The 13,029-nt window shown below is 33.5% G+C and overlaps 1 protein-coding gene across 1 annotated transcript in view; it reads right to left on the bottom strand.

The window, feature by feature from the left end:
* Window positions 1-247: 247 nt before the first annotated feature.
* Window positions 248-13,029, bottom strand: part of LOC111044306 (RNA-binding protein with serine-rich domain 1) — a 30,624-nt gene continuing 17,842 nt past the window's right edge. Inside the window, exons 5-6 of the mRNA XM_022329403.2 lie at window positions 11,846-12,096; window positions 248-1,629 (exon numbers count right to left, since the gene is read on the bottom strand). Coding sequence (XP_022185095.2) covers window positions 1,355-1,629; window positions 11,846-12,096 — 526 coding nt within the window. The 3' untranslated portion in view covers window positions 248-1,354. The remainder of the gene's footprint in view (window positions 1,630-11,845; window positions 12,097-13,029) is intronic.

Genomic DNA, 13,029 nt, shown 5'->3' with positions numbered 1-13,029 from the left:
TGAATAATTGATGATGCTCCACAAAGCATCAACATACGTGTCAGGATTTTTTCACCTTTCTTCTAGTGGTATACATGCCAATTATATGCCATTCAACAACCACAATCTATAAAAGTAGTTCAGAACATATTGGACCAGTTTGGATTATTCACCAGAGTAAGTTTGAAAAAGTATTAAACTCGACTAGATGAGTCCATAGCAAAATAAATTCATTTGGTAAAAATGGTATCACTCAAAACAAAGATCGTTGAATGTATAATATTTTTATTGTTTCAAAATTTGACCACTGCTTCCAGATGTAACCGTGATCAATTACAACTAGTAATGCACATTCAAATCAACAAGTATAAAAACAATTTAATATAAGTCTCCAAAATTAAATTACAGTACCAGCAAATGTTACAAAGTATAGCAGAACGTCTTAATAACGGAGCATGTTATTAGTTGGATGTTCATCATTATAATACAGTTTTCAAGAGAAAATTGATAGAATATTATGAATAAAATAGAAACTTACTCTAAGAAGGAGTGCTGGTCAATCTTTCTGATCGTGGGATGTGATTCAACAACACTTTCAATAATCACCATAAAGTCACTGAAACATTGATACGGATACAATCGATCATTGAATTGTCAAAAACAAGTTAATGATTCATCATACTTTCTAGTCAAGTCTTTCATCTTCTGGTGAATCATACAGATTTTTGTGATTACACGTAATGCATCACATCATCATTATATAAAGTCAAGCAGATACAGCTAGAAACAACATAGACAGCCTTTCAACGGCCTTACAAATTAAACTTTCATGAATAATAGGAGTTTCTATTGAAGGGAGTGCCTCAGATCTGCGATATTTAAAATTGTCTAGTTTATGAAAATAGCCTGAAAGGTTGTGTTCAATAAGGTTTTAAAGGTTTATTGCTTTTTAAATGGCAATTTGTTAATATTGTTTGAAATGTTTCGATAATTTTGGATAATAAACACAAATAACGAAATATTCAAATACTGGCACATAAATGAATGACACCCCTATTCAAGGACAGATTCTTAGGTTCAAAGTTCTCTATCTACGTTCAGATTTGTATACCAGAGTTAGCAATAACTAGATGGCAGTTAATATCAACAATATCAACTCTTTATCATACATAATTGAATATAGTATCTTAATTAATAAGAGTCTTATAAATTTTCATTTACAACACATACCAAGTCTAAACGTAGCTTCAGAAAACAAATCCTGACTCAAGTCACATGTCTCACTTTCATCTGTCCTGTTTTTAGCCGTCATAGTGTAAATGAAAACTGACATTATCTCACTTCCGCTGCAGCGAAATCCATTCATCCTCTTTCTCTAGCGGGAACTGCTAGACGAAGACCGACTGTACCGCCGGCGTCCGCCGCGAGACGGAGGCGGAGGCGAATGGCGCGGCGGACGGCGGGCGGGAGGCGGCGAGTGCCGGGGGCGGCGGGGCGGCAAAGGCGAGTGGCGGCGGGGGCGGTAGCGGGGCGGCGAGCGGTTCTGCAGCCAGCGCGGAGGCGCTCCACCGCGGCGGATCGGACTGCGTCGTGGACGAATCTTCGGCAGCAGAACGGGTGCGCAGGTGATTTCCTGTCCGTCAATTTGACCTGCAACCAAAATACACGCATTGAATATCGCTGATAGATTGGGACTAATGGGGGTTGGGTCAGTTGGAAGCCACCTAAGTATTTATTTACATGTACAAGAATACATGTACAAATAATTTTACTTGTACATGTTCAAGAATAAAATAAATTTCAATTCAGAGTCCAATCATCATTACATGACAAGACATTCCCGCTTTCATCACTCGGGTCTTCAACGAAACACCCGTTCAGCCTGTGATAGGAATATATCATACCTATGCCACACTATTATGAATAACATTCCTCAAGAAATAAGTCAGCCGGGCGCATGTAGTTTCTCAAAATATAAATCAATAATTACAAATTGGATAAAAACGCTGAATGAAGATCAATGTGAACGGCTACTTCAATCTATTTATCAATAGGATATTGGTTACTTCTAATGTTTGGATATTCTCTTTGTCCCAATCAATATATCTTTTTGCCTAGCGGTTCACCTTGTGATGACCAACGTGTCTGTGGTGTGTGTGTGTCTGTGGTGTGTATGTATGTGGTGTGTGTGTGTGTGTGTGTGTGGTGTGTGTGTGTGTGTGTGTGTGTGTGTGTGTGTGTGTGTGTGTGTGCGATTATGAAATTGAAAAAACTTATTTCTCTCAAGTTCAATCAGGAAAAAAATGTATACTTTAATCTCACAGTACTGGACTCATTGACCCACGAACAGGCCAAAAAGGTCTATGTGGGCTCTTATATTTCATTAAATAGAGTGAATCCACTTGGGATAGGTGCAATAAGATAAGTTTACCACAATAAAATATGCTAAAACATTGTTGAACTGGATTAAACTAGGAATATTATTATCATAAATATAATATAGATATATATGATAGGGAATAGGATAAGGTATTAATAGTATTATTTGTATTACATATCTCAAGTTGTGTATTTGCTCTGTTGAAATATTATTGTAAATTGTGTAAATTTTGCTGAAATAAATTCAATTCAAAATTCAATATTTACGACCCACGCAATCTTGATTCGAGGTTTCAGGTCTGTTACGGAATGACCCCTGGCCCTGACTGATATTGTTTCAAATTTTTGATTTGAAATAACTGCCAGAAGCCATGTCTTGATGGGGTTACATTCACTTAGTCAAGATCTCACTTGATCAAGAACCACCCCGGGTAATCAACTTCAGTACGTCAAGTTCCTGTTGGTTTCAGAAAGTCTAGTTGATACAATCACTTATATTTAATTCTGAAATTATAAAAAGAGTCTGAATGCTATCAGCATATTGCCATTTAAAAGCAAAAACTTAAGCTTTAACAGACTTTTCACTAATCCCTAACTAGTGAGAAACGATTTAGCTGACTGCAACAAAAACTTGATGCCTTGAAACTTTACAACTCGAATGGTTCAACCCCCCATTCGTTTCAGTATCTCAGGAAATTATCATAATAGGGACTTGAACTGAGAAAATCCTTTCTGATGCAACTAACATATAAGCATAATTATTGTTGAGTTCCACAACACCTTCAGTGTGGGTCTGTTTCACTAGCATTTACATCCTGCAAGCCAATTTTCTTGAACCTGCTGACTGTTCCAGCCCTTTACTACTTGGAAGCAATTATGTTTGTTATAAAGAATGGGCATAAATTTGAATCAAACAGATCCCAACATGCGTAAGGCACCCGAAATAAGAATTCCATCCTATATTACCAGTTCATAGGACAACTTTGTTTAAGAAAGGACCGTATTATTTTGGAATAATATTCATCAACCAGCTCTCCACATCATGAAGATATTTAGATGTTAAGACTCTTTCAAGAACTCTGACTCAAAGGCTGTTGGAAAGAGTAACCTCCACATTGGGTGGATGCTGTGAAGCTATCAGGGGATAGAGCCAACTCCAGCAAGTAGGGGTAAAGTGAGAGTTCTGAAGAAAAGCTGCCCCAAAGCTGCCCCCAAATCTACCCCAAAGCTGATTCTTGGTTCTAACCTTGCCCAATCCAATGTAATCTGAACTAACTTGACCTAGCCATACCCCTAATCTCACAATAAATCTCAAATGAAGATCCTCATTCCCACTTTTTTTTGAAAAAACTAGATCCAGTTTTTTTTTATTTCTTGAATAACTAAGAAACCGTTAGTTTTACAAAAAATTACAAGAATAATTTTTTTCAGTAAATCTAATTACGAATCCATTGACACCCCATTTGCCAAGATTGAACAGAAAATAAGGATCTTATGGAAAAAGTAGATCCAATTTGTAATATTACATTTTTTCTCACATTTGAATCGAATCTTCAATTCGAGATCTATGGAACTTTATAGTAAATGTCAGAGTTATCAATAGACGGACAAATTTTTTGATGGAGAATTTATTATCGTAAATGTTTGTTGCATTGTTCCATGGTGTCACCGAGGCAGGGTTAACAAATTACTAAATAAATCGTTTATTTAAATAGAATATATGTATAAAAATTTAAAATAACATTTTCAAAATAAAGTTTTATTGAGAACAGATGTAGAATGTGAATTCTAAACTTGTAAATTATAATTTTGTGTTGACGTGTCTGTAAAAATCGATACTGAACGAGGCGTTGGCTTTTGTGACTTGCAACTTGTGGTCTTTTTTCCTGTTCGACCTTCTTCTGAAAAATGGCTGGCTACAAGTATTGTCGTGGAGTTTTGCTCTAAATCATTTTCGTTTATTAATGTTTTAAATTGAGTTTTATATAAATTTTTGTGCATAATTAGCTATTAGTGTAGTAAAGCCAATAGCCACTGTGTTTCAACTGTAAACTAGATAAGTATTTTAGTTCGTAATAACTCTGAAATAATTAGGCTTAATATATATTCTCCTTGTGTATTTGTGTATTTTCATCTGAAGATTATAAGTTAATTTGCTCTGAAAACTGGATTTCTCATTCATAGGCAATAGATCCATTCACAGTTTATCAAGAATCTATTTTATTGGAGCCGACAACTATTCTTAGGTTGATAGGTGTTAAATGCTATTCCAACCGTTTAAGGAAAAATTGGTAGCATGGCAAATGGTACGCCCTGGTGTGGGACTCAAACTACAAAATATATCCCTGGTTATATAAAAAATTATTGGTAGGATAGATATCTTGATAGATTGTGAATGGGAGATTCTGCTGAGTGGGAAATCGGTTTGAGAAAGTTTAGGTTCTAATGAGTAAATATTTTTTACGCAGTAGCAAGATGGAGAGCAATAAAAATAATGAAGTTTTATCCAGTGAAAACATTCAAAACTTAGATGAAGAATCACAAGATTTAGACCTAACCTTAAACAATGACTCAAACGATAGTGTAGCTGTAAGTGAAAACGTTTCAAATGTAACAATCCATGAGAAAGTAGTAGAAATATCAAATGAAACAAGTATGGTAGGAGCTAAAAATGATATAAATCTTATAGCATTCCTAACACAAAGGTTTGATGAGCAAAATGCTAGGTTTGATAATTTGAAACAAGATCAAAATGCTAGGTTTGATGAGATGAAGCAAGAATTTGCTAGCATTAGACTAGAGCAGGTTAGTATAAACCTTCTATTGAAAGATGCACATGAAAAATTGAGTGATAATCATGAAGATGAAAACAAATTGAAGCAGGATGATAGTAGTGTTAAGTTACAAGATCAACTCATTCAAGTTTCTGAAAATGTAGGCCTAGTTACTGTTGTTGAAAAAGTCAACCCAAATGAGATAGTAGAATTGAATAAAGAAGTAGGTAGGGAGTTGTCTTCACTGAAAGTCAACTATCACAAAAGTAATATTGCTACATTGAAGGTTAGGAAAACTATAAATAAAGTGAATGATTACATGAGACAGGTTTCTGTGGAGGTTAGGAATAATGTCAACAAAATGAATGTTGCTTTGAGTCAAGTTGATGAGTTCAACTTTCAACTGAGAATTGAAAAGGTGTATGCAATGCATTCTCAAGTGAACATGACTAACTTTTGCAAGCAAAATGGCTTTGTTGAAACAAATGAACCCATGAATAAAATCATGCTATTGAAGAAAACAAAACGCAAAGTTTCCATTGATGTGTTAGTATTCAAAGGTTGTTTCAAGTTGCTTACTTACAAGATGATGACAATGAATCACATGATGAAAGGGTATTCCCCAACACACAATGATTAGGAATCCTGTGTTATGCCGGGATTCAGAATAGCATAATCGCTACACAGTGTATGGTAAGAGTCCATAATTGTGTCTTTTTTCTTTCCTGTAGCCTATTTTTCTTGGCCCTTAATCTTTTCAATTTTCGATTCTTTCCTGTCTTTGTGTAATATTCAGTAAATTTCTTCTATGAAGCATATCTTAACCAATCTTGTCCATAGTCATTTAAATTTGTATTTTTTCTGAAATAATATTAGAAGTTGAAATAGTAGCTTATTTTCCTAATCTTTAATTTGTTGATAAAACTTAACTTTTCCAAAATCTATCCACTGTAGTGTAAAGAATTGTGTGCTTGTGACATATTTTTTCATCATGTATCACTTATGTGAAGTGTATCAATTTTGTGTATGTTGTTTTAGGGAATTTATTTACCCAGTTTTCTTTCTCTCTTGTTTGTATTTTTTAGGGAACTTATTTACCCATTTTTCATCTTGATCATCTTTATATTATAATCTTGAAATGTTTGTACTTATTATACAGTCTTTAAATTTTAAATTATTTTAAAAAAATAATTGGTTCAATTTAAAACGTTTTGTTATATTATTAATTGAAATAAGTTTTTGTGATTGATTTTTTTTTTTAAATTTTTAAATTTGTTTGTTCTATAAATTTTGATATGATTGATTATCATTTGAAATGGATGCTGGAGTGTATGTAGAATTTTTAGTGGGGTTTGTTGATTAGAATTTTGCTGGTATGTGATTGTTTTTTGAGATGGAAACCCATTATTGCCTAAAGAAGGAATAACAGAGGTTATGACTTAGAGAGGCAGTAATGAGATAATATTTTTTGTGTTGATTACTTATGTTGATTGCCATAAATGATGATTACTGATGAATATTGTTTGCCTTTGAAGCAAAATATTATTGATGTTTTGAATGGTTTCTTGTTTAATGTTTGATAGTAAAGTTTTGTCATGAAATGTAGTTTGTGTTTAGAACATTGAAGAGTCGAAATAAACTATAGTATCCAACAAACGATGATTAACAATATTAAATAATTTGCTTTTTATACAATTTTTGAACAAAATTAAAACTAAATAATTTTGAAACCCTGAATGATAAATCATAAATGTGAAATGAACATGCTATAAATGAAATGTTATATTAAATGATAATGAAATGCAGATATATTATGAAATGATTGTGAATAGAAGACCAATTGTCTGAAATTATTGAAATATGTATTGAAATTAAATTTTGTTGTGATAATCTGATGTTTTTTTACAATTTTGATAATGATACAGGGTGTTATGAAATTATATTTCTATTTTGAAGAATGGATTAAAATTTTGATATTTGAACAGTGAATAGATGAAAATGAATTTTTTTTAAATTTATCATTGATATATCCATATTTCACAATTTATGTATTGCTGACTGTATAATAAGATGTTAACAAATTTCAATTTCATAGATACTTAAAATAATTTTTATGTGTATTAGATTGTATTGATAGCCTAATCAAAGTTTTTCTTTTTAGTTTATAAGCATTTTAAGATAACAGGTACAGCACAGACATTAACATTGAAATAGTTATCATGTGAATCTCGAAATCAGTAACAAGTGAACGCCATGAAGAGTGTTAAGAACATTTGGGTGATTTTCAACTAGTCTGACATAACTACGCCAATATCTACGCCTAAATCTACGCTGCGGCCTACACCAATAACTACACTAATGTCAACACCAATATCACACCAATAACTACGCCAAAATCTACGCCGATGCCTGTGCTGATGTCAACGCCAATATCTACGCCGATGCCTGCGCCGAAGCCAATATCTTCGCCAATGCTGATGCCAAAATCTGCGCCAATGCTGATGCCAACAACAAAAATCAATGCCAATAGCTACGCCAATGCCTGCGCCAATGCTGATGCCAACACCAAAATCAACGCCGATGCCTGTGCTGATGTCAATAGCTATGCCAACGCCAATGCCAATATCAACGCCGATGCCAAAGCCGACACCAAAGCATACGCCAATAGCTAATGCCAATGCTTATTGCTGACTCTGTATCTCAAACTTCAACACTACTGCATTACCTGGAGGTAATTGCCATCCATGTTCACATTCACAACTTTGAATTCAGAAGAACAGTCACAGTATCATGAAAGAATTGATTCAAAAAATCCTCTCCTAAATTATTCCTGTATGCAGAACTCTAAACCTTGAAAGCTGAAGATATCAAAAAACCAAACCTTACCTAAATTAATCCTCACCTAAATTAATCCTGTATGCAGCGTCTATCTCTTTTCCAAAAAACAAATTACATTGTCATTTCAAGCCTGAAATGTACATTGTATAATTACAAATATGATACAAAATTTATGTGACTCTGTATTGAATTTGGAATGCAGCCGTCTACTATAAACATGAAGCAATGCTAACTGAAATGTCACCGGTATCAAGTTTGGAATGCAGCCGTCTACTACAAACATGAAGCAATGCTAACTGAGATGTCACCTGTATCGAGTTTGATATGCAGCAGTTGACTACAAGTATCAGCCCAACACTACGTGCATCCAGATCAGCCCAACACTTAACGTCATCACATTGGAGTCACACTTAACTGAAAATCATACTGAGTGCCTTAACGGACTGTTTTCCAAAATGTGCATCAATAAAATCAACCGTGTCAATAGTGAAAGAAATGAACATTTTTTGATTTATTGAAATTTTATGTGAAAATTAAATGTAACAATTCATCAATTCATTAAAAAAAAAAATAATAATAATAATTTTTTTATTCAACATACTAAATTTTTTTTATGCAATAAAAATTGAATTTTTCTATCTATTAAATTTATGTGCAATTTCAAAAAAAAAACTATTCTTTACATATTAAACTTTCTGTTGAGATATTTTTCTTTAAATTATAAAGCTAAATCAAAAGTAATATTGATATTCTATATTTTGAGATATTGTTTGGAAACATATAACAAACGCTATTGATGAATTTTTATAATAATTTTCAATATTTTTGGATGACATGTAATGTTTTTCTAGAAAAAATTGTTACTGTTCTCAAATTTAAATTTCAACAATTTTCATTAGGGTCAATGTAAATTTTTTTCTTTAAATTTTCAAATAGTAAAATTTTTTTATGTCAAGAGGGGGGTATTTGTAATATTACATTTTTTCTCACATTTGAATCGAATCTTCAATTCAAGATCTATGGAACTTTATAGTAAATGTCAGAGTTATCAATAGACAGACAAATTTTTTGACGGAGAATTTATTATCGTAAATGTTTGTTGCATTGTTCCATGGTGTCACCGAGGCAGGGTTAACAAATTACTAAATAAATCGTTTATTTAAATAGAATATATGTATAAAAATTTAAAATAACATTTTCAAAATAAAGTTTTATTGAGAACAGATGTAGAATGTGAATTCTAAACTTGTAAATTATAATTTTGTGTTGACGTGTCTGTAAAAATTGATACTGAACGAGGCGTTGGCTTTTGTGACTTGCAACTTGTGGTCTTTTTTCCTGTTCGACCTTCTTCTGAAAAATGGCTGGCTACAAGTATGTCGTGGAGTTTTGCTCTAAATCATTTTCGTTTATTAATGTTTTAAATTGAGTTTTATATAAATTTTTGTGCATAATTAGCTATTAGTGTAGTAAGCCAATAGCCACTGTGTTTCAACTGTAAACTAGATAAGTATTTTAGTTCGTAATAACTCTGAAATAATTAGGCTTAATATATATTCTCCTTGTGTATTTGTGTATTTTCATCTGAAGATTATAAGTTAATTTGCTCTGAAAACTGGATTTCTCATTCATAGGCAATAGATCCATTCACAGTTTATCAAGAATCTATTTTATTGGAGCCGACAACTATTCTTAGGTTGATAGGTGTTAAATGCTATTCCAACCGTTTAAGGAAAAATTGGTAGCACGGCAAATTTCTTGAATAACTAAGAAACCATTAATTTTACAAGGATAACTTTTCCCAGTAAATCCATTTATTAAGATTGAACCGAAAATAAGGATCTTATGGAAAAATTAGATCCAATTTCTTGAATAACTAAGAAACTATTAATTTTATCAAAAAGCTACAAGAATAACTTTTCCAGCAAATCCATTTGTCAAGAGATCAGTCTAACCTATCTCTACTTTTTCTGAAACTGAGCAACAAGCACACAGAATCTCTAATGATATTTTTATGTTGAGACGTAGCACAGCACAGAACTCTCACTTTACCCCTACTGCAGCTTATAGAAAAATACTACAACTTGACGTGTTGCATGCTGCAAGAGCCCTGCTCACTCAAGCGGCTAAACGCAACAAATTAATAATATAAATAGCAGTGTATTCTATATAAATCAAACTAAGCTCGAAACAAAAAATAACGAAATTAATTCTATGAATAATCAAAGGCAATTTTGAAGTTTCAAATATAATAAACTAGCCGTCAGGCTCGCTTCGCTTGTCTGAAATTTTCCTGAGAAATGAAGAAATATGCATCTATCACCGCCATTACTTACTCCAAGCCTGAAAAATCAGACGGATTTGTGTAACAAATTTTAACAATTTCGGTCGATAAGATAATGAGAAAGCTAATAATCCAGAAGAACGTTGAAAAACGCCAGTTTTGAGCATATCATAGGTGAAATATTGAAGGCCTCTCAATGTGTAGACCTCAGCGGAACCTCTGTACCGAATTTAAACGTTTCATGTCAATTTGATCTCGAAAATTTGAGAAAACGTATAAAAACACCTGTTACTATATCGGCGTATCTTTGGCGAACAAAATTCTTCCACCTCAGCTAAACCTGTGTACTGAATTTTTAAAAATATATTTCCATCAATTATTGAAAAACGTAAGAAAACGCAGAAAAGCTGAGAAAAACGTTGGAAAAACGCTGATTTTGGGCGTATCTTTGATGAAATATTAAAGTCACCTCATCACAAAATTTTTAGACCCTAGCTAAACCTCTGTACCAAATTTGAACATTTTCTGTCTATTACTTGATGAAAGAACTGAGAAAACGCAAATTTTGGGAGTATCTTTGACGTTATTGCAAATTCCTTCTAACACAACATTATTACACTCTAGCTGAGCTTCTGTACTAAATTTGAACATTTTCTGTTCATTTGTTCACGATAAAGCTGAGAAAACGCTGGAAAACGCAGATTTTGGGCGTATCTTTGGAAATTTTTCCAAATCCGTTCTTAGTGCGCCTCTAGGGGCGCAACTGAACATACCTACCATATTTGAACGTTTTTGGTCCGGTAGATTTTTAGTTCTGCGAGTGATTGAGTCAATGTCATTTCGCTTTTATATACACTGTAAGTCACTTCCCAGCCGCTAGAGCCGCTGTATTGTTAGGGTGGGAGTGGAGGGGATGGGCGACTTTGAACGCTGGCCGGGACTTGTACACAGCTACCGTCACTGTTCACAGAAAATTTCAATGAGTGGATAGGCAGACGCGGTACTGTTGAATGGCCGTCACGGTCGCCAGACCTTACACCGTGTGATTTTGCCATGTGGGGCATTTTAAAAGACAAGGTTTTCGCGACAAAACTAAGAAATGTGGAACATTTGAAAGAGTTAATAGAGGAAGCGTTTCAAAATGTTTTCGGTAACGCTTCAAAGCTGTGTGAAGATATCTGTAAATCAGTGGCCAAACGTGCATCAAAATGTATCGAGCAAAATGGTGGACACTTTGAGCAGTTTAATTAAATCACATACACAAATGTAAGTTATTTATTTTCACTATTGTTATTAAAGAATTTATAAAATACCGCTGTGTATTAGTTTTGATGTTCATAACCTGATTATCCATAAGTTCGGGGTAGTGACTTATGCCGCACCCTGTATATGGATATAAGATGTATGAGTAAGAGTTATTGATTATTTTTTATTATGTCTTTCATTATAAATTCTGGAGCCTATTTTACAATAATCCATCAGTACTATGCTTTTCATGAAAACAGATCAATCATTGTTTAGATCTCATAACCATTGCTGATTACGTGGAAGCAACTAGTTTCAGTTAAAATTTTCTAAAATGAGCACAAACCTCCATCCATATGCTTCATGGCATTCTCGGCCTGATCGGGCGTTTCGAATTCGACATAGGCATAGCCCCTGCCCTGCGGCGGGTGCAGACGGTCGGGCGGGAACTCGACCACCTTGATGGTGCCGTAGGTGGCAAATATCTCGACGATGTGATCTTTGGTCACGTTGCGTGTCAGACGACCCACGTGGATTCGCACCGGCTTCGGTGTCGGCGACCGTTCCTTGCGCTTGCGTCGAGGACTGGGTGATCGACTGTGAAAGTAAACGAAAGTTATCGATTAATACAATTGAGACGGTATACGGAAAAAGGGCACATAGAACTATATGCCCTTTTTCCAGAGATTGTTTTATTAGATCGGCCATCTTGTTCTGCATATAACCTGAAAATCTCAAACAAAAATTTTGAAAACTGATGTTGGTACAACTGTTTATAAACAGCTGTGTCGAGGAGGGATTTGGTGGTCAGTGAGACTATTGCTTCCTATGTTTATGTCCAAACCTTCATCAAAGTCAAATAAGTTCACTATCATGAACTATTTTATTATAAAGATAAAACAAAATGGTTCTTTGCAGTGCTCTGAAAACTTCAATACTGTGAATTTCAAACCATTCAAATTCTTGAATGGTCCTGTTCCTGACATTCAACCACAAGTGATGCCCTACCCTAATTTTAATAAAATGATCGAAAACTTTTTTATATGTACATCACTTTTTAATTCAAGAGAAATATAGCATTTAGCATTGAATAACATGTGTTTTCTAGTTTATCAAACCCAAATTTGTACAGAATAAATTTGTCTTTGGAAAAAGGGCACATAAAACCAATTTTTCAAACATATTTATTGGAAAAAATTAGAAATATAATCATGTATCATTCTTAATCAACATGAGATCAATATATTGAATTTCGATTTGGTACTAACAGAATGTTTAGTTCAATTATAAAAAATACATTGATCTATCCAAACTAAAAATTTAAATGCAATTTTCTCAAAACACAATTTTGCTCTATGTGCCCTTTTTCCGTATACCGCTTCAATTGTTTGAATACAAATTTATTGTTTTTAATGAAATCACTAGTAATTATTAATACAATTTTATTCGAATACACTGAAGCTCCTTCTATTTTGAAGATACGATTAAATGATTCGGATGATTGAAAATTACTGATTAATACAGTTAAGT

This window comes from Nilaparvata lugens, chromosome 10, assembly GCF_014356525.2.
Source record: "Nilaparvata lugens isolate BPH chromosome 10, ASM1435652v1, whole genome shotgun sequence".
In the NCBI taxonomy this organism is placed as follows: Eukaryota; Metazoa; Arthropoda; class Insecta; order Hemiptera; family Delphacidae; genus Nilaparvata; species Nilaparvata lugens.
This window is presented reverse-complemented; position numbering and strand designations above follow the sequence as displayed.